The sequence below is a fragment of the Ciconia boyciana genome, chromosome 4 (assembly GCF_034638445.1).
Source record: "Ciconia boyciana chromosome 4, ASM3463844v1, whole genome shotgun sequence".
Taxonomy (NCBI): Eukaryota; Metazoa; Chordata; class Aves; order Ciconiiformes; family Ciconiidae; genus Ciconia; species Ciconia boyciana.
The window spans coordinates 51,635,862-51,657,283 of NC_132937.1; the positions used below are offsets into that span (position 1 = coordinate 51,635,862).

Here is a 21,422-nt window from a genome sequence, read left to right on the forward strand (position 1 = left end):
TGCTGGCTGCTCCTTTACATCTCCGTCCTCAGGGTGGGTGAAGCAGATCCCAAATCAGCATTTCTTATAAGCATTTTGTTTCAAAACACAGAGCAAACAGCACTGTTGCAGAAAGGGGTTCAGCACAGGAGCTAAAGGTCTCCTCTAATTGTGCAAACCACAAGGTTAAGCAAGTGTTCACAGGCAACATGAAAAGACACAGTTTCTCCACTTCTTCCCTAAATCCGCTCTAGCGCTGACACTCACCTATCCCATGCAACCTAGTATGTGCTGTGCTGCAGGGGGACTCTTCCCCACTACTGCATTGTGAATGAAAAACTATGGTCAAACTCACAAGCAAAAAAAATCTGAGGAATGCAGCCCAGCCAAGGGAAGGGTATTTTGTTCTGGCAGAGCCCTGAGTGGAGTGGAGGCAGGAAGAGGAGGGGAGGAGGTGGTGGACCAGGGAGAGACAAAAAGGAAAGGAGAAGCAGGAGAGGAATGCCAGCACCATCTGAGTATTTTCTTTAAAATATTTTATAAAGAAAAGAAAATATTATTGAAAAGTTCAAAACATCACAATCTCTGTTTTTCTTTTCTGTCATTCCCTTATCCTCAAGCAGTGAGACTGCTCTTTGGCATGAGAAAACAAGCATTCACTGAAGAATAAGGGTACAAAAAGGCAGCAAAAAACCTGGTTCCTTCAGGGCTCCTCACCTCAAGTGACTAGTGAAGTCAGGACAGTAACTCTCAAAAAAACACCCCTTTGCTGTCCCTAGACTTTTCCCACTCCAGTTCTTAACTTCGCGATGACAGACTTGCAGTGCAAAAAAATCCTGCTTGCTCGTTTAAGGAAAAAAAAAAAAAACAACTTTAAAGCACCTACCAATAAGCACCACAGCATCAGATTTGCTGACTTTAGCATCATGCCCCACCAACATCCAGATGAAGCCCACTCAGTCCACACCACTGCAAGTACACAAATGCAAATGCAAGAGGCTCTTGTTAAGCACACGCGAACAATGATGGGGATCAATTTCCAATTAACACACAGAAGCTTTAAGGAAATGGGACAGCAAATCTGAAACACCTCCATGCATGCAGAAACACACACTTTTTCAGATCTTCTTTTGGTTCTTAAAACATCACTTATTTGTAGGAAGAAAAAGAAAAGGAAGTCTACTATTTTAGACCATAAAAAATGGTAGTAACTCTCACTGGAATGCAAGGAATATTTGTCTATTAAAACTGCATATTTGCATCCTACTTTTTGCTAGGAAAACATGACAGACGTTTGCAAGATTTACCAGCTCATTTTCCACACTCACTGCACAAACAGAAGACAGGGCTCTCACTATCATCTCTATGTCTTCCAGACACAGTGCCTCAAGACAGGAATACGTCCTACCCTCAGATTTATTGAGGCCACTAAAGGCCCACAAGTAGGTCTCACTTAGTGACCTACTTCTGCTGGGATGCTTGCAAGGAATCAGTTTGACTTAGAAAGTAAACTGCCATTATATAAACTTCTCTGCTCCCATCCTCTCTTTCAACCTACACTTACCTAAAAGATGGCCTTCTCCTGAGAATTTTGCAATAGTCTTGTTGCTCTTTAAAAACTCATGAACTAATTAAAAACACAGGAGCAGTTTAACAGACTGTCACTTACACTTCAGCTTGAGAAGAAACAGACCCCCATTCAACTTCCAGTGCAGCTCATTGTGAAATATCAAAAACATTTAGCCATCTGAGTCTTGAGTGGGTAGAGACTCCAACACCTAGCCACTGCACCGCTCAGCACCACTTGTCATCCTGTCTCAAACATAGCTCTGACTGCAAGTGCTTGGGAAACAACTTGTCTCCTTCCTCAGACTGGCACAGCTTGGCCAAAAAGCCTGGTCACTATTCACATGCCTTGCAGTTTTCACCAACCTGTACTTCAAGAGTTTCAAGAGCACAGTGCCTTCCCAGCCATAAAAAGAAAACTAAAGGTGTCCTTGGACAAAACTGAGCTTTTGAAAATGCCAAGAAATATAGGTTTTTTTAACATGACTGCCTATTTCGTTATTTTATTCTTTGTTCTGTTTCAATATGCTTTATACACATTTAAATAAAGCAGAGACAGAAAATCTCATGTTATATTGTAGGGAAGAAATGATTCTATAGAGAAAATACAGGACACTTTCTGAAGAGCTGACCCAAATCTAAGAATGGCCATAAACATACATTTGCATGTGCAAGTGTTCATATAAGCACATATCAAGAAAGGAATTCACATCCAAGTAGCTCCCCTGTCAGCTGGACTGGATATGTGCCATGCAACACGCACAGGCCACTGAAGTTACTGCACAGATAAACCTGCAGGGTTAGCGCAGAAGGTAAAATTATTATTTGCTTTTTAAAAAATACACATCTGAAATCACCCATCTGTAGTATCAGCTGTTTCATTTTACTAATTTAGGTGACTGTATTTAAAAAGCAAAGCATCCTTTAACTTCACAGCTAATGCCTAGAATTTAAGTTGCCTTTTCACCAAATTCCCATTAATGCTTCAGGCACACTTTCATTTCTCAATACATGTTCCCAGAGTCATCACCACATAAATCACATAATTTCTGGATGTCACTGTTAAATTCTCCTTTCAAATAGCAGAGCAAACAAACCCTCAGAACAGCTTTTTCTTCCTAAATTTTTTTAAATCACTCCAATGTCATCAAGTCTCTACATACCAAACATGCAAAATCTGAAACACACAGTCACGTACAGCACCGTAGACGCCATTCTAACTTATTTCTGGTCTGTGCAAAATAGCATCAAGATGATCAACAAGAAAAAATAAAGGGCCAGATTGTGCTCTTCTGCCACACAGCTGAAGTAGTGTCAAGATCGTGAGGATTCCTCACCAGACGCAGTCCAGTCAGAGACCAGAGGCAGCTCCATGCTGACGATAAGGTCAGTGTGCAGGGGCTGCATCCTCTCACTTCAGCATTTCTGCATACCAGCCACAGAACTGCCCATCTTGCAGGAGTCAACAGGAACAACTATTTGCAAAGCCAGATACACAGTTTAGTCCTAGTTCGGTTACTGAACTACTTTTTGTATTCTTCAAGTTCTTATTTTGCTGACAAGGAAATTAAATTATAGTAATAAATAACCAAGTCAATATAGCCGAGTTGGTGCCCCTTTTCTTATCCTTAATGAAGAAATGCAGAAAAGTAACACTTCTACTTAAAACCCTGAGCAAGGAAAAAGGAGGTAGGAGTTCTTGCTTCTCTTTGATCTTTTATTCCTATGCAAAAAAAATAGATCTTCTTGTCCTTCTGAAGTCAACATTCCACAGCTTCCCTTATATATTCTCATTTTAGCAGGGTAAGACAAGAGAGCAAGAGACAAGAGAGCAATAAAAGTCCCCTAGGAAAAAAATCCTAAGACCTCATACAAAACATGCTCCTTTTGAAGGACTTAGGCAGAAAGCCTTATGTTAACTCCCCACCCAGTATCACCATTTCCCTACCATGCACATGATAAGTAACAAGCATATACATAAAAAACACATACACAAACTATCGGCCTCAACAAAGCCCAGAAAAGTCAATGGGTATGTCCCCCTCAGCTCCCTGAAGCTTTGGATCAGACTTTAATTTAGGCTACTTGATTTCACTATTTAACATGCAGACACACACACCTTCTTAGAAATATTTCTCTTGCACCTGGGAGGCTGTTTTTCCTACCTGATCTCTCAGTTGTTGAACAGAAGTCTGAAGGTTGAGAATTTGGTTAAAGAGAGGACTCTGCAGCACTGACTTTAATAAGCTCAGTTTCTCCTCGTTTGCAATGTCACCTCGATCCCGAAGTTTTGCCTGTAAGCGCTCCATGGCCTGGAGGGCCCGGTGTGTATCTGTAGCGATAATCATTCCTAGTCAGTAGCAGTTTAGAAACAGCCACATACAAGCAGGTAACAGGTTTAAATGTATCCCTCTCTACTGTTCAAACTACAGGGGACTTGAATGGTTCAGTTCTGAACAAAATCCCAGCCCAAACATGTCTTATGAATCAGGAAGTCAGAGGCAGAGCACAAAACAGAAGCCAACGAAAATTGCATTTTTGTCCATCAAGAACTGGGTGACAAAAGTGAAAGAGACTTCACTGAAATTCAATTACAGGAACTGTGGCTACAGACCACTGTAAATAAGTAGTGACAAAAATAGCCATAATAGAAAACATTTGTCTTTTTCATATGAACGTTTTTAATTCTAGTAAAGATTAAAACAATGAAATCAAGACAACAGGCTAAAAATTAAATACACTACACAAATGATGGTACACCTTTTGTTTGCAAATACAAAACCCCAAATACATCATGTATTTCTAAGCACAGTAGATATTTTTTACAAAACCTCTCTCAGCAGTATATACCAATGTCCTAAATCTATCATGCATACTTGATTTGTGTGCATGACCACAAAAATATAGTGATACAAATAAAAAAAGATTACCAATTGTTTCCAACATGTTTTCTGCTTCTCAGCTTCTATTCCAGTAACGGTAAGAGGCAGCAAATACACTATTCCCCTGAAAAATAACAAAAAGGGAAAAGGGTCACATTTATAGAAGCACTAAGTACTGAAGGACAAGAAAAAGGCTTGACTTCTGAAAACAAGAAACAGCCCCGCAAAATAACAACCCACAAAAACCGTGTCTCCTTGGATAATTAAAATAACCTCAGAGGTGACCATATTCTGAGTCACTTTGGAGCTTAAAACCTGCCTGAAAATTGCTTTTAGGAATATACGTTGTAGTATTTTTGCATTTCCATATCAAAGCTGCTGTCTGCATACTGTTACACAGCATGTCCTGCATTGCTTTAATCAGAAGCCATGAATCATAGCTGCCACTGATACTTTACACGGTTTCATTGCTTTCCTTTTCAGTGATTCATAAAAAACATTCCCTGCGGGATCAGTTTTCAAGCTCTATGTTGACAATTTGAGGTGCATCAGCCATAGCACATTTTTTAAAGTCACCTTTTAAAAAGAAAAGTCACATAAGTCACAAAGTCTTCATGCTACACAGGCCTGCAGGACTCTCACACTACAGCCTCCACTATTAACACCTATTGGAATTGAGACTCAGATCTGAATGACGGCTGGGTTTTCACCAGCACGGGTTTCCAGGCAAGAAATTCTGCACTGGGAGGAAGAAATTCTGAAATTGCTGTTTATTCTTTTTTGTTGCTTTTTGGGGTTGTTGGCTGTTTTTTTTTTTTCCAACAGTGTGTCTGCAATTGCTCAGAGATTTGTAGTGACAGAATACAGTTGATGGAGATGGATAGCTGAGAAGTGAGGAGTTCAAATGTCCTTGCAGGTGTATGAACTGAGCTGTGCATTTTACCATCTTATCTTTCACAATGGTGCCTTTGTTTTCTTGATAATAGGAAAGCACTTCAGTATAGCACCCTGACTTGAATCTGGTGAGCTTACCAATATGCAGAGAGCTGTGATCTCTAAGCACTCAGGAAAAATGAGGTTTTCTTGAAACTTCGGAGAAAAATAGGGAAAGGAATGGTGTTGACAGATCTCTGGGTAAGACAGCCTAACTAAAATTCAGCGGGACCATTAGCTATAGAACCTGAGCAGGACAAGCAGGAATCAATCCTCACAATAAAAGCAAGAAAACAGCTGTTAACATAGATTCACTTAGAAGGAACACAAGCCAGGACGAACATTTTGACAAGCCTATAATATCTGCAGTTTGTGCAGAAAACCCGAATCAAGTGGTTTAAAATGGTTTCAAGTTCCACCGCCAAGACTTCCCTAGTTTCGATATGCCTAGAGGCTTCATATCGGTTTATTTTATTGCATTTGAATTTGCTAATACATTGGTATAGAATCGCTGATCATCTTTTTTAGGACAATGTACCACTTAGGGACAGATATTCAAATCCTTTGAATGTGACTTTGTCAAAGTAGCCTTATTCCACGATCCAAATTATGCATATCAGTAATAAATAAAAACAAAGCCTTATGAATTTGTTTTCTTATTTGGCAAGGCAAATCCAAGCATATAATTACTGGACCTGAAAACAAAACCAAATACCTTGTGTTTTCACCTTGTCGCTCTACAGAAACAAGACATAAAAAATGCCTATTTTACATGGGAAGGGCTGGATGAGATTATTTAAACATTGTGAAGAAAGCTGGCTTCCCCAAACCTTAATCACTCATAGCTTTTCCTTCTAGATTAACAAACTACTACCACTTCTTCTATTCAGAGCCCCTATTTACAAATAGAGGCATTTATGTCATGTTCACAGGTTTTTCTCAGTGGCAATGCCAACCAAAGCAGTTCTTTCCTGTTTCACTGGTCCAGTTCTTCCTCTACAGCTACTCTCAGGGCTGTGCTGTGGATGCAACCAGAAACCTATGCAAAAAAAAAGATGTGGAGTATTTTTCAGCCATTTCAGTGCCATGATCCTGTTTATCACAGTACTATATTCACAAGCACACAGCATCGTATGTTCAACTCTCTTCTTCTGACGAAACTAATCAGGAAAAATACAGGGTTACTCTTCTTGTACTTTAGCTCCCTGAGAACCTCAAGAAGAGATGCAGCTGTAAAAAGTCCGTATCTTTTGGAGTAACTGGATGTTGCTTTATATTATGATTCAACTTACCTAAAATCTCATTCTTGGTGTGCTGTGAAAGGCACGTTTTACAAGTGACAGAATGGACAAGGTCACCACTGTGTTCATGCAATCCCAGAGGTATAAACTCTGATGATTTATAATGGAAGCTTTCTAAAAGCAGACACAAGTCCTAAACATACTCTATAGATAGAGATGATCCTATCTAATTTGCAATTAAAAGAAGTCCTTAGCTCTGCTAAGGCACTCATGATATACTTTCTATTTACCTCCTGCTTTAGAGATAGGAATACTGCTCCAGAGCTATCTTAGCATCAGCAAATCCATTTTAAACTCCCAGTTTAATTCTCCTTATTTTGTGTTTATATTAGCGGGGAATCTCTCCTCAGCCAACCAACTTAATGCTTTTGTTGATTGCAGCACTAAGCGGGAGCAAGACGGAAACTGCCATCAGGATGTTTTCCTTCAGGACACTTCCTCTGACGCAGAAGCAATGCATTGAGGCACACCAGCATTTCTACATGTCGCAGTCCAAGATGACCCCTGTTCGCTCTGCCCACACTCTGAAATGGCGAAAAGCCACGTGACTCTGCTCCTGCTGTGCCACATCCATGCTAACAAGTGGGATCTGTCAGCACCGGCTTAGTGGCACAGTAACACAGACAAAGTACAGGGGAAGCAAGCACACGTCTGTCCAAAATGCACCACAGAGACATACCCATAACCACCACCACCCACTACAGCTGCAACTCTTGGCCTTGAAACCAGCTTGCTTCTAGGTATTTTAACAATAATGTGCTGGGGAGAAGTACAGAGGCATGCATGATCATTTGTTGAAAGGCATAAGTCTTATCATTTGCTACAGTGAATATTTTCATAATGCCATCACAGACTTCTAGATGCACAAATGGGAACTTCAGTTCTGATTCTCTCATTCTGCATACTCCTGGCAGTCCTTATCACAGGAGTATGCAAAAGCCAAAACCAGGCATTCTATACATGATACAAATACTGTTCACGCCTCAAAGAGCTTACTAGCTTAGCTCAAAGTAGACTTAACTATTTTTGTATTTCAGTGCTAAAGTTCATTAATCTCTTCACAGTAATAAGAGCACAGACTGACTGAGTTAGACTTTTTTATTGGCAACTTGAAGAAATACTGTTAAACGAATAGCAAGTTAAATTCACTTTCAAGTTTTTAAAGGCACAGGTATCTGAAAGATGTGGCTTTAAAAACAAAAAAGCACCGTCTCTTTTTCCTCCTATTTTATAACAGGAAAGTAGAAAACACAAGTAATTTTAGACAGGTATGTGGTGAGAAACATGCCATCTTCTACTAAGCATGCACAAAAGTTAAAGATGATCCCTTTCAAACTTGCACTTCTGAAATTTGATTCTTCCCATTCTAACAAAAATAAATGTGTTATATATGCATTTCTCCACTCTTTATGCTGCCCTTCTTCTATAAGGTCAGTTGCCAGAAAACAGTTGGCATGCTGCACCTCTGGTTTCTTTGTGCCCACTCCTAAAACACTAAAATCCACAGGTGCCAGAATTTTAAAAAGCAGACATGAAATTTATGCTGGTCACCTCCTTTCCATTGCAACCATGCAAGCCACTTAGCTAAAAAGCCAAAAGATTCATGAAAAGGGAAAGATGACCCACTTCCAATGATTACTCTTTCACACCTGATCATGTAGTTCCTACAGGGAAACTTACTCTGTTTCATTGACAGATACTCCATCTACTATTTCACAAAGCCATTTCAGATAATACCCTGGAAACTAATGCTCATAGCACTGGATTAGCAAACATGCGATGCCAAAGATAGAAAACACAGTAATGGGCTTTGCCCTGTAGCTCCTGCATTACTTGAAATGCTCTGAGGATACAGAGGAAATGCCTATCTTAAGAGTGATCTCTAGGCCCTAACTTTGGCCAGGAGTTGTTTGAGATTAAAATTAAATCTGTTTCAATTCAGCAGCACAGTAATCACAACACGTATTTTACAGCTGCTAAAAAGATATTTCAAAACTTCTAAATTTCAACACCTGGGCCTGGATTTGGCTGGGCTAGAGATATCCTTTCATACTTGATTTTTATCCCATGTCGTTTCCCTCCCCTACTTTCTGGCTATCACTCAAACAGGCATGTTGTGTTAGCACCACCTGGCACGGGAACAGTAACCAAACCCCACAGGAAGTGGAAGATACTAATTACTGCTAAACCTTCTGCTTTGCCTGCAATTTCCAGGAGCTCTTCTGTTTAGCCCAGTTACCTCCTGCATGCTGGCTACCTACCCCAGGAAGAAAATTAAGGTGATCCGCAGACTCCTTGGGGGGAGTCTTGTCAATATAAACGTAGCGGAAACCATTCATGGTAAATTGAGAGATATCACACTTTTCTATGTATTCTTCCACTATCACAAAGGCAATATTGCTGTTGCATACAGCACTTTCTAGGATTATGAGCAATATTACAAGGACTTGACAACTGTAGCCTGACTGGTATAGCCTTCACTATTTGTAATGAAAAAGATACACATACTTGAGCACGCAGCAAAAGGGTGTGGAAGTAAATGCGGGAGAGCAGTGACCTACAGGGAAAGGAGGATAAACAAAAACGAGTGGAAAGGAAGAAAGAAGGGGGAAAAAAGGCTAGCCTACCATTTTACTGACAGGACATGAGCTTGCCAAATTAACATCAACCACTTCGTTTCATGAGCCAAGAGACCCTGGACTGCACTCTTCTGGATGACAGAAGAGAGAACTGATTCTGCCTACATTAAGATTATAAGCAGTTTTGTTTGAAAAGCGACGTTACTAGCCTCTTGAAATTTAGCACAATGCTGAATGCATCAAAAAGATGTAAAAAGATGATAGTAGTGGCTCTGTATGTTAAAGTACTGTGATAGAGCTGAACAGCATTATGTATTTTGAAGCAACTATGAAAACAGAATTTTGACATTCAACTATTTTTAAGCTTCTGTACACATCGCACTAAAGTATTAAGAAAGCTTGCATGCTTTTGGAAGAACAAGCAATCTGTTCACTGTGTTTAATTAATAATGTTCTGTAACACTGTAAAGAGCCCTACAAGAGGGCAATACCCGTGTTAGCTGATGTGCAAGTTATAATTGCAACTGGGAAATGGGCCTAAACTATACTTAATGCTTTCACCTACTGATAAACATGTGTGATACAGGGTACTCAAAAGTAATTTGTAAAGAGTATTGCAAAAACAACAACATAGCAGGGAAAAGTTTTCTGGTGGGTTTTTTTTGGTTAAGGAAACTAACAGATCATCCATTTACAAAAAAAAAAAAGATCTTTCAGTAAATATTTTAAATTGAGATTAACTGGAATCACTTTCTTCTAACTTTTGAAATACAAGTTATCTTCAGAAACTGAAAAGCAACTTTTTAGCATATGCAGAATATATGTGACACTACATATACTGAATTAATGTACAAAACCCAAGTATGGTTCATACTGCCTCTTTATGTCTTCAGCATAGACAATTGATTACCATATTCATTAAACTCAGTTAAACCTGATGAAACATAGCTCCTACAACAGTTGCACCTCTTAACATATACTGGATTCTTCACAGAGGTGACAACAGCATACATAAATGAATAAATAAGAAGCCCCACTAAACAGTTGCCAGTAAGCTTCAACAAAGAGTCGCCATTTTCCTTACAAACCAAAACCACAAACTTCTTATTGTATATTGTGACAATAATGGGCAAGTAATGCAGAAAATCATTACAGCATGTAACAAGACTACCGTGCCAGGTATCTCAGATGCAAGGACAGGGTCTGAAAAGCCTACGAAAGAAATACTCCAATACTGTCTACGCAAAAATGGGGTATTTATATATTGAGTTGTTGGGAATGCCAACGATGAAACAAAACTGTCCTTACCAATGATGATACAGTATACTGCCAGCATAGCATTGTATTGGCTTAAACTGCTTCAGCAGGGTGCTCAAATATAAAACCAATTAGAAAATTTACTGCGTACTCTCCACAGAATTTTAAATTTTCTTACATGAAACATGGAGCAGATGATTTAAAAGGTCTTTACAATGGTTCTCAATAGACTGATTAAAGTGTTATCTATTAAAACAAAACCATTTACAGAGATCTGCACGACTGAGAAGTTGTATGGCATTCCTCTCTGAAGAATTCACAGACAGAGCCAGATGGAATATAAAGATCAGCCATTAGTATGTAAGTAGCGCAGTTCCCTTTCCCCTCGTGCTGATACTGATCTAACTTTCCTAGTGCACTTTCGTGTGAAGAGATGGGAGAATGTATCCAGTTCCTGATGAAAAAGTTTCTTGAAAGCACAAAGGAAGCCATTAGAAACACCAGTGCTAATCAGTAAATGTTACTGTGCATGTTACTGTTAACATGATACAGAGAGATTAAAAAAATGTATACTAAAAATGGATAACAATTTTGAAAAGAAAAAAATAAGGTGATGTCCTCTCTTGTAAGTCATAAAACATGTTGCTAGTTAAGGTGGATATGTCCTTAGATATTTTCATTCTGCATTCTTTTCTTCTAATGTTACATTACTTTTCATTTCCACAGGAGCATCAAATAACATTTCCCAAAAATATTACCACTTTCCCTTTTTCCAGTTTAGATTCCTCTCTCCCAACGAGTTGCTGTTATCTTGGAAAATGCAGTGCTGATATGGAAACCACAAGGAACTACACAACAGACTTCCGCAACGGCAGAATCCAGACCCTTCAGCTTCGCTACGGTAAACCACTGCTCTGCTCCGGCAAGAGAGTCCTGCTACCCTTTGTGGCACCAAAGCCAGTAAGGACGTTTTCTGTTCAACAGCTTATCCTAACAAAATCTTCTGCGTGTGTTAAGCAGCAAAAATATAAAGGGATGAGGCAGTCTTTGTAAAAGCTTAAGGGGAAAAATAAAAAAAAATACAACATTGTTCAGCCAAATGGCAAATCAAATCTGTAAATGTGGTACACGGAGTTCAAATGATCGGCTTTGTGAGAGTTTTTCTTTTACTTTCTTTCTTCCTATTACTCTTTCCAGTAAGCAGAGAGGTACTGGCAGCAAGGGGGGACACCACACGAGAAACAAACCACCCCAAAAAGCAGATGCTTTCCTTTGCGCAACCAGACCCATCCAGGGGCACAACTGAGGCTTGCGCCTCGCCCCTCCACTTCCACGCTGACAAAACGGTCACGTTTAAACGCAGACCCGGGGGGATGCTAGAGAACTACAGCGGGGTCCCGACCCGAGAGAAGCACCAACACCAGCACGGCAACAGGTACCGGCACGGGCACCCGGGGACTCGCGGTCGCCGCTCCGCCAGGAGCCCGCACACCGTCCGCGGACGAAACCGCCGGTCCCGCTCGGGCCTCTGGGCCGGTTTTGGCTCCCAGCGAGTCTCAGCGCCGCCGACGGCAAGCGCTGGGCGAGGGCCGCTGCCGCCCGCAGGTCTGTGGCGGCAGCAGGTGAGGAGCCCTCCCCCGGCACGAAACACTCCCGCCGGGGTCAGAAGAAGAAAGGGGGGAGGGGGCGAGCAGCGCTCCCTGCAGCAGCCGGGGGAGGCTCGGCTTTTGTTTACGTGAGGACGACTCCCCGCCAGGCCGCCCGAGCCCGCGGACCGCCCGCCTGCCGCAGGCCGGAGCCGCGGCCCGGCCCGGCCCCCCGCGCCGCTGCCGCCGCCCGCGGACAGCGCGGCCGTGGGGCGGGGGGGGGGAAAGCAACAGGCTCAGCCCCCCCGCGGCTCCACGGCCTCTCTCCTCCTCCAACCGCCCCCCCGGCCCCGCGAAACCCGGCGCATCAACAGAACAATAACAAATAAAACTTTGCGAGGTAAATACGTTTCAAAAGGCCGCTCAAAACTCCGGCGATACGGCGGGCCCCTCCCCGCCCTGCCCGCATCCCCGGAGGACGACACGGGCGGGCTCACCCCGCTCCCCGCCGCCCGGCCCAGCGCCCCGCTTACCCCGGCGGCTCGGAGGGCCCCGCAGCCCGGCCCCGCTCTCCGCCTTCGCCCTTCCCGCCCCCAAGTAACGGCGCCGAGCCGCGCCGCGGGGGAAGCGCGCTCAGGCACGCCCCGGCGGCCTGAAACCTAATCCTGCCCCGCCGCCCCCCCCGCCCGCCCCGGCCCGGGCTCCGGCCCGGCGCGGCCCCCCCCCAGCCGGCGGGTCTCCGGGCGCGGCGTCCCTCCGGCCTGGCTCGGGCGGCCGCCCGCAGCGCCGAGCCCGCAGCGCCGAGCCCGCGGCGCGGAGCGGGACCGCGGCCGCATCCCGACAGCGGCGGGCGGGGGCATCAAGGCGGCTGGGGGGGACACGTTTGAGGGCTGCCCGGCCCGCTCCTTCCCTGGCGTGTCGCGTCGCAGCCCTTCCAGCAAAGTTTCTCTCCCCGCGGCTGCAGGCGAGGCGGCAGAGGGGGCCGAGCGGCGGAGCGCACGCCTTGCCGGGGATGACACCGAGGAGCTGGGCTGCCCTGGTTTTCCCTCCCCGGCTTCCCAGGCTGACCGTTTGCTCGTGAATGAAGCGCAGGCGGCGGCGGCACGCTCACCCCTGCCTCTTTCCGGCGGTGCCGTGCCTCCTCCGGCTGGGCCCGGCCCTGCGGTGGCGAAAGGGGAGCCCCTTCTTGCTGCCCCGCTAGCCACCGGCTTTACCCCTTCTGGTGCAAAAGGATGAGACTGGGCTGGAACGAGGGGAAATGGGAAATGTTCGGAAATGTTAAAAAAAAAAACAACAAACAAGCCATGACGACATTAGACAAAATGATGAATAAGGTCATAGGGCTAATGAAAGCATGATTTTCCCTCTAAGCAACAGCTGGTTAGCGTCTTAACTAAAAGAAGATGCTGTGTACCTTTCACGTACGTATATACATCGTGGGAGTAAAGCACATAATGCAGGAGTGTTTGCAATGACCACAAAAAAAAAAGTTCTGCAAAAAGTGGAAGTACTTTGCTGTTTCTTAACTTTCCTTCACTTAGCAAACATTATCAGGATCACGGTCTCCCCTTTTCCTTGCCAGAAGATAATGCTTCGTTGTAGACGCACTCGGACGGCTCTTTTGAGATGACACCCTGCACAGGGAAAGGAATCCATGCTGTTCCCCTGGGCACGTCGGCCCTGGCTCTGCAGAGGCTTGGTGCGCTCTTCATCTGCTTCCTTCTGGTTTGGTTTGGTTCTTGCTCCAAATGGATTTTAACTGTAAGCATCATCATATTCAAGTGATAGTTGTTTGGGGCAGGTTTTTTGTCTCACAAACAATTTAAAGAAAGTTATTGTTTTGGAGATAGAATGGAATGCTGCCCTATTTATTTGAGAGAGGATCCATAAATGCAATCCTGGTACAAACACTTCCACAAGCAGAACATTTATCATGTAAACTTTAAGAAATGCAGCTCTTTGTACACTGCATGGATTTTTTTTTTTTTTTTTTAATGGAAGACTAGCATCTGAAAAAATTTGAGCCTCCAAACAATATTTCTCTTGCTTATGACAGTTGGCAGATTGAAGAACTCCAAATGATTAGCTACCTTTTCCTCTGCTCTATATTAAAATATGTATGTAATTACATCTATTTAACAGTCATTCTTCCATTTCTTAACTAAGAAAAATTAATATTTTTTTATTAATTAAAAAATAATTTTCAAGATTTTATTTACAGGTTACATTGTTCGATCCAGCATGTGCTGGTGAGCATATTGGTTTTTTAAATCAAATATAGAGGCTCTGTTTACTATAGCTAGGACATTGAATGCTCTATAAACTGTCCCACCAGCTTTCTGTGTTACATGAGCCTTTATTGAATCCAGAATGAAATCTTAAAAATAAGGTACAATTTGTTTGTATCATTGTTTAATAAATAGGCCACAGTAGATTAGGTAAGTGCAAAATTAGACAGCTATTATTTTTTCTGTTGCTCAGGCTTTAACCATGGCATCCCACTGAAATAAAATATAGTGACTCTAGTAAGTTTATTTGGAGCTAAAAACAGGTAAAAAATAGGTGCAATGGTACTTTACTCCTGATGTATAACAACATCAGCTGTGTACTAGTTCTTCCCAGTGCACTTTGTGTTTGTATGGGATATACCTTTCAGATAATTTTTGAACATGCAAACTGCTATTCAAACGCAAGTAGAATTGCATTTTCAATTATATTCAGTTTTTGTCAAGTCCCTTGAAGTACATCTTAAGTAGATTATACCTACTGAAGTTCAAAACATCATGCTAACTTAGGCCTTGCTGTATTAAAAATATTTGCATGGGTTTAATTATGCTAACATAGCTGTACCCACAAACCTAGCCCTCTCGGTAAACATACAACACATCTGGGAATGGGAATTTGCATCACAGTAATATAATGAGCTCTTGTGTACAGTAGCTGATGACTCTGATGAAGAGTCATGCAGACACAGTTCTAGCAAGTAACAAAGCAAATTATTAGGGGTTGGCATACGCTAGTGGTCTTGTGGATATACCTGCTAACAGGTTTAGAAAGATAACTGGAAAGACATCAGCAATTAGTATTTACTAATTTCTTCTTTTTGCCGGAAGTGTCATCAAGTAGGACAAAAAGATAGTAATTTCACTGATTCCACAATGAGGAAACCATGTTACGTCTCCAGCCCCTTCCCAGAAAAACAGGGTCTTAAAGTATTAATGATTCCCCAGGGTGGGTTAGGTGATGTACAGTGACACACAATGTTTAAATTATGTCATGGCTTCGTTAGTGTAAATGGTGTGGCCATTACTGTTGTGCAATTTTGAGAGATGCTGTCCTTATAATGTGAGGAAAGAGAATCTACTTTGTATTTCAAGTCTAAATGTGTTCACAAACTAAAAAAATAATTGATATATCTTCATACATTTATCCATGTGATTTTAAATAAAAACTGCAAGCTGTTTTTTAAAACATAAGCTTTCTTCAAAAGACCATTATGACCACAAAATCCATAATATAATATTCTGTCTGAAAGTACTCTTAAGGGGAAGATGAAAGGGAACTAAAAAAAAAAATTATGTTCTCCAGTATTAATCTGCAGTAATATTTCATTTCTCAGGCCAATTTATAATATACTCATGGTAGAAGTATCAATATTGGATGAAATGTCTGCCTTCCTGATTTACTTACTGCTGGTAAAATAGCAGTGATTAATATTAATGATGTACTGCTTCGATTTATTAGAAAACACGAAGGAGAAGTAAACTCAGAAAAAAAGTCTTTACAAAAATAACAGGGGCACCAAAAACAAGGCTATGTGTCCATTAAATCATTCATCAGACCACTGCTGGGAATGCAGTCTTTTAAAATAGTAATGGGAATAGGATCTAGGAAATGAAATGAGAGTGAGAGTCTGATCCTGCTCTGAGTCACAAACATTGACTTCACTGTGAGAAGGATATTGCCTATGAAACGCATTTGACAACATTTATGGCACAAGTCAATTTATTTCCTAACAAAAAAGATGCATTCACAACAGTAATTGTTTTGTTTCATCACTCTGGGTATTATATTTTGGTATGGGCATTGGTATTGCATGCCCCACTGCTGAATGAGTAGAATATATATTTTAGGGATCTAGAAGAATTCTGAGAAGTGTGACTCAGAAATATTTATATATTTTATATATATGATTGAAAAATTCCATCTCTGAACTCAGAATAAAACTTAAAAGAGACCTTTTCATAAGCACTAGCTTAATTAAAAATTGAATACATTTCTCCTTTTTAACCTTACTCTTCAATATTACAGCACCATTTTGTTAATGTATATTCATGCGTATTTATGCATACATAGACACAATATTACACTTTTCAGCAGAGCATTTACTCAAATTTTAGGTTAAACACAACTAATAACAATATTCCTTGTTAGAAAATGGTAATAATTATTATAGATCAAATTTTATTCCCAGATGCGTAAACCAAGAGTAATCCATTGCATTAAGTGGAATGCAACTGTAGAAAACCAACCTGAGATCAAAGGTAACTATGATTAAGTAATTGCTATAACTGCTAATCTAAATATATTAAGTATGTGGTTATGCATTCTATCCTTATCTATCCAAATAAGGCTAGATCACCATCGTTCTTCTTTTTCATGGAGCTCTTTAGAATACAGTGCTTTTGTACTACATTTTCCAAAAGTTATACTAGCAGAAGCATACAGTTAAATTAAATATAACACTCTTCTTCTCCATCACCTCAACAAAAAGTTATGCTTCAAAAGTCAGATGGCAAGAAGTAACTATGCAGTTGGAGGTAACACCATACATGTTGTTATGCAGAGTTAAAATTAGGAACTTTCTCTTAACTTTGGTGCTTGGAATTTATTCAATTTTTGGATTATTATGCTGGCAAGTACAGAATATTAGTTTCACTTACTGGAGCATACATGTTGGCAAGAATGGTGCATAGATTTACATTTTAAAGATTTTTAGGGAAATTGTCTCCCCTGGGGACATACTTCATAACTGTTATTATTGCTATTGGAGGTTACACATGTGCGTAGAAGAGAAAGTATGCCCTGTAAGGTAAAACAGAGTAAAAAAATCATAAAAGGTATGTTAATTATTTATAACTACAAAACAAAATACTTGAAATTATGGCAAATTAAAAGGGCATTTATTTACACACAAACAGGATTGTTTAAAACCACAGGCCTTGCCCATAGCAGAGAGGTGAAGCCAAATAAGTGACGAAGCATATTAACCTTATCGTAGATTTTTCAGACGCATAAAACCTACAAGGAGAGTCTGGTTTTGTCAGATTAAGGCTTTTTTTTTTTTTCAAATGTTGTATTTTGCCAAAGGCGGCCACATATTTGACAGACCCCACTCTCAGAAAATGTAATTTAAAAGGTTTTTTTCAGAAATGCCTCAAGGGACACAGTCCAGAGCAACATGTGATCTGGGAGACTTGTCAATGCAACAGTTGTTCCAGTATTTGAAAACACAAGACAATATCTCATTAATAAATTTTGTGTTAGAAAATAGGTAGGTCCTACATGAGATTTCCTTGAGTTTTAAAAAATTCAGAATGGGAGTAACTGACCTGACTAGTTCAGGATTTTGTATGCAGCTGATCATGTTATGTATTGAAAATGGTAACACCTCTTCCCTAAGTGTTGGGATATCAGAACAGTGATATAAATTTATCGGAAAAAAATGCCATGTAATTAACCAGTTTTACAGCCAGGTAAACTACAGTACATTAGATGGGAGGGAGCCATGTTTATAGGAGGAAAAGGAAATATTTCTCTGGCAAGTTGATTTATTTTCAGAATAAATCCTCTTGAAGATTAATTGCTGAAACTAAAGTAAAGCAGAGCAGTATGTATGGATCAATTTGTCATATGGCTCTGCAGTTTATCACTCTCCAAATAGCTTGTATTTTCCTCTGTATGCACTATTTAGCTAATCAGTGTAACCAAGATCCTTACCTATACAGTGTATGATGCAGATTAGCTGTTCTCTTAAGAGAACATGGCATCTGCATTTCTTTGCTTCTGATCCAAACTGTGAAATTGGAGACCTGTTTCTGTTTCAGTGGTTTTCAGAGCTAAAAGCTTAGGAAAAATAAAGCTCTGCATTTGCAGTCTCAAGCCTTTTGTTCCCAGAAACAGTCATGATATTACCTATTTTGGATAACTGGTTCCCTACCTATTGGACCATCAAAATGGTATCTCCCAGTCCCAGACAAGGACCAGCATCAGAGTTGTAGTCTGAGAGGGCAATGAAGATTTACAGATCGCTTTGCCAAGTCATTCTGTGTACAGAGAGACCTTGCAAACAACCTTCATCCATGATCCTTCCACAGATGCTTTGCGAAAGGGGCTGTTTCCACATGGCTCTGCGTGATGTCTCTCAATTTTAACTTACGTGTGGAGAAGGGACCAAAATGTACATCTGTGTCCTTCCACCTTATTTATGATGTAGCTGCAGTTAGGTTTAGGGCTAAAACTATTATTATTACTAGTATTATTAACTGCAGTTAATACCATTAATACGTAGTTGAGTTTAATATCTGATTATTACAGACTAGGAATTACCAACACAGTGTTGGTGTTGGTGTCGGGATGGAGATTTTGAGTCTAAAATCCAAACATGTCAAGTACATATCCCTCTGCCTAGGAACTTGAAAACTACATATTGCTCATTCACATCAGCCCAGCCATTTGCAGATGGCAGGTGACATCTCCGAAGGAAATAGCTCTGATCTCTTGAAGAGGCTACCCAGGAAAAAGGCTTTATTAGCCATTATCCCTGTCATCATATACCAATGCTATTTTGTCTAGCAAGATCAGCACCTGTAAAAACAGGAAGAGTGGGGGGAACCTTTCCTGTATTGAGAATACCTCCTATTCAGTGAGCTGGATGAAAGGAGGAAAATTCTGGTGCTTTGTGCTACACACTGTTGACCAGATGTGAATGAGCATGTCTGTAACTGGCCAAGTTTTTAAGATCTCAGACAGGTTCACTGGTGTAAAAATCCTTATGATTTGCTCTGATTGGTGCCGGACTTGCCTTCCTCTGTACATGCTCAGCTGCTGCAAAGAAGCTTACCGTTCCTACATGCCACCAAGAAAGTACTAAGAAAAACTGAAAAAAAACAGTGAGGAAAGAGGTTTGAACTGACTAAAAGACTTTAAAAGGTTGGCTTTTCTGGAATAAGCCCATTTATACAAGTATCTTAAAACTGAAAGGTCCATTTTACTTCATTCTTAAATAGGAATTTAGTACTAAGTGAAAATCACTTTAACAAATGAAACAAATATAAATTTAGTTCAACTGTACTCTTCACCAAAATTAAAAAGGCTGTGTTAGAGCAGGAAGCTGATTCAGTAAATCCCTTTGGTTTGGGTCAGCTGCTTCTCTTATAGATAAGGTTTCCTTCTTACAGTGGTATTGCCATGAGGAGCTCTTCAAGATTTTGATATGAAATTTGAAAATCTGCCCTTAGCTGTTCAGTAAGTGTCAGAAACTTCCATCATAAGTAAAAATAAGAATTAATATTCCATATAAAACCACGCAACTGTAGTAAGCTCTTTCAGCAGTAAAATGGTTGCCCATCTGTACTCACAACTTTGTATGTAGAAAACAGTTCCTTTTCTAGCTACATGGTGTTGCCACTGTCATTGGCTAAGTCTCCATTTTTTTTCTCCAACCTTTTAAGGATTCATAGAGTGTGCAGGCCACAGGACAAGATCTCAAGGCACTCATAAACTTCCTCCAGTCTTCTGGCTTGAGCCAACATCAAGTCTACAACCAGTCAGAATCTTAAAATGTGTTATGCAAAGACAGACTCAGATGAGCTGCAATTTTTTTTCATCATACGGTTGCCTTCTAATTTTTGTTGCCAAGGGGACAAACCAAGAGGAAATGGATTTAACAACTGCAAAGTGATGAATTTCAAAGCTGCTGTTAATAGTATTTGAACTCTGAATTTAATTTGTATGCAGGAGGAATGAAGAATAATAATGTCATTTCAGAAAATAAACAAAACCCAACTAAACAAAAATCACCCTTTCCCTCCCGTGCTTTTCTCTCTCATGTCCGTATCGTTTGAGAACTTGAGCATTGAAGAACAGAACTCTAAATGCCCAGGCAACTGCAGAAACATGGGAAGGTAGAGGACACAAAAATACTGACCCTATTATATCTCATAACCCTGTATTACCTTAACATACACAGACGTTCTTGAACATGAAGAAGGTCCAAAATGCACATCTGGTTTGTAAAATGCTGCTCTAACAGCAGAAAGGAGCTGCTGCAGACAGCGAGAGAGACATTTCTACACCTCCCCTCACCCCTGAGTGGTTTTCAATAGGAAAGACTTGACAAGAGAGATGGGAGGGAAGCCAGCATCAGGAGAAAAACCCTTGTAGTTTTTAGGACTGCTCTTCACTTAAACTGGATGGAAGTAGCTGTATGCAAACTTAGATGACTGGTTTGCATACAACCCCCTGCCCCGCAGCACAGACCCCATCCTCCCGCTCATGTGGCTACAAGCAGCCTTTCTCCTTCCCTCTTCCAGGTTACCATGTGTGTTCTCCCTTTTCTGGGACCTAATGCATGACAACTCACATGGACTTCACTGCAGGAACATTGCTGGTGCCTTCAGACATATGTGCCTGCAAGGTTGCCCTCACTGCAGACGTCTTCTGCAGGTGCTTTTTCTAATAATGCCACTGTCCATTCCTCTGTAAATGAAATAAATGTTGGACCTGGGTATTGAAACTATCCTCAGAAAAGTTAGAGAGAAACAGTTCTTGCAGAATTTACTCAAGTTGGAGAGATCAAAAAGCCTTTCTCCAGATCTGTGTAAGTATTTAGAGAAGGCTACCAGTGTTGTTACATCCAACACTCAGCCCCATCCATGGCTGCTGTCTCAGATCACCTTGAGATCTGTCAGCATTATGTTTGTGACATTGAATTTACCTAGATGACTCCATCCTTGTTTCCTGATATACTTTTGGTCTACCCTTACGCAAGCCCTGCTAGAATTCATAAACGAGACATATTTCTATCTGATTTTGAGGACTGTACCCAGTCTTCTCTGTTAGAAGATACCTGCCTGCCCAGGTACCACAATGACCAAAGGTCATCCTGCTTCTTCACCATTTTTAAGGAAGAATTTGGCACTCAGACAAATGAATTGAGATCCCTCTTGGAAGGGATTTAAATTTACATTTCTTGCAAAAATAACCTACACTATCGTAGCTAATGGTATGCTGAGCTGGGCACAGTCCCTGCATTTGACACCGAGACTGTTCCTTATA

At 41.0% G+C, this 21,422-nt stretch overlaps 1 protein-coding gene and 1 long non-coding RNA gene across 23 annotated transcripts in view; one reads left to right on the forward strand and one right to left on the reverse strand.

The window, feature by feature from the left end:
- MPDZ (multiple PDZ domain crumbs cell polarity complex component) overlaps positions 1-13,299 on the reverse strand; it is a 139,885-nt gene extending 126,586 nt beyond the window's left edge. For 16 of the 22 annotated variants that reach the window (XR_012042039.1, XR_012042043.1, XR_012042037.1 and 13 more), the window contains exons 1-3: positions 12,617-12,711; positions 4,476-4,551; positions 3,711-3,877 (exon numbers count right to left, since the gene is read on the reverse strand). Coding sequence is in view for 1 of the 22 variants with exons in the window: in XM_072858910.1 (XP_072715011.1) it covers positions 3,711-3,877; positions 4,476-4,491 (183 nt within the window). In the remaining 21 variants the exon portion in view is untranslated. Of the gene's footprint in view, positions 1-3,710; positions 3,894-4,475; positions 4,552-5,459; positions 6,249-12,616; positions 12,713-13,151 lie in introns of those variants that run through there. The other 6 variants (XR_012042026.1, XR_012042038.1, XR_012042042.1 and 3 more) reach the window with 6 other exon arrangements.
- LOC140650521 (uncharacterized) lies at positions 12,303-20,102 on the forward strand. Its single transcript, XR_012042046.1, has 4 exons — positions 12,303-12,483; positions 13,666-13,844; positions 16,558-16,627; positions 19,817-20,102. It is a non-coding gene; the product is annotated as an uncharacterized lncRNA (long non-coding RNA).
- The last annotated feature ends 1,320 nt before the right edge of the window (positions 20,103-21,422 follow it).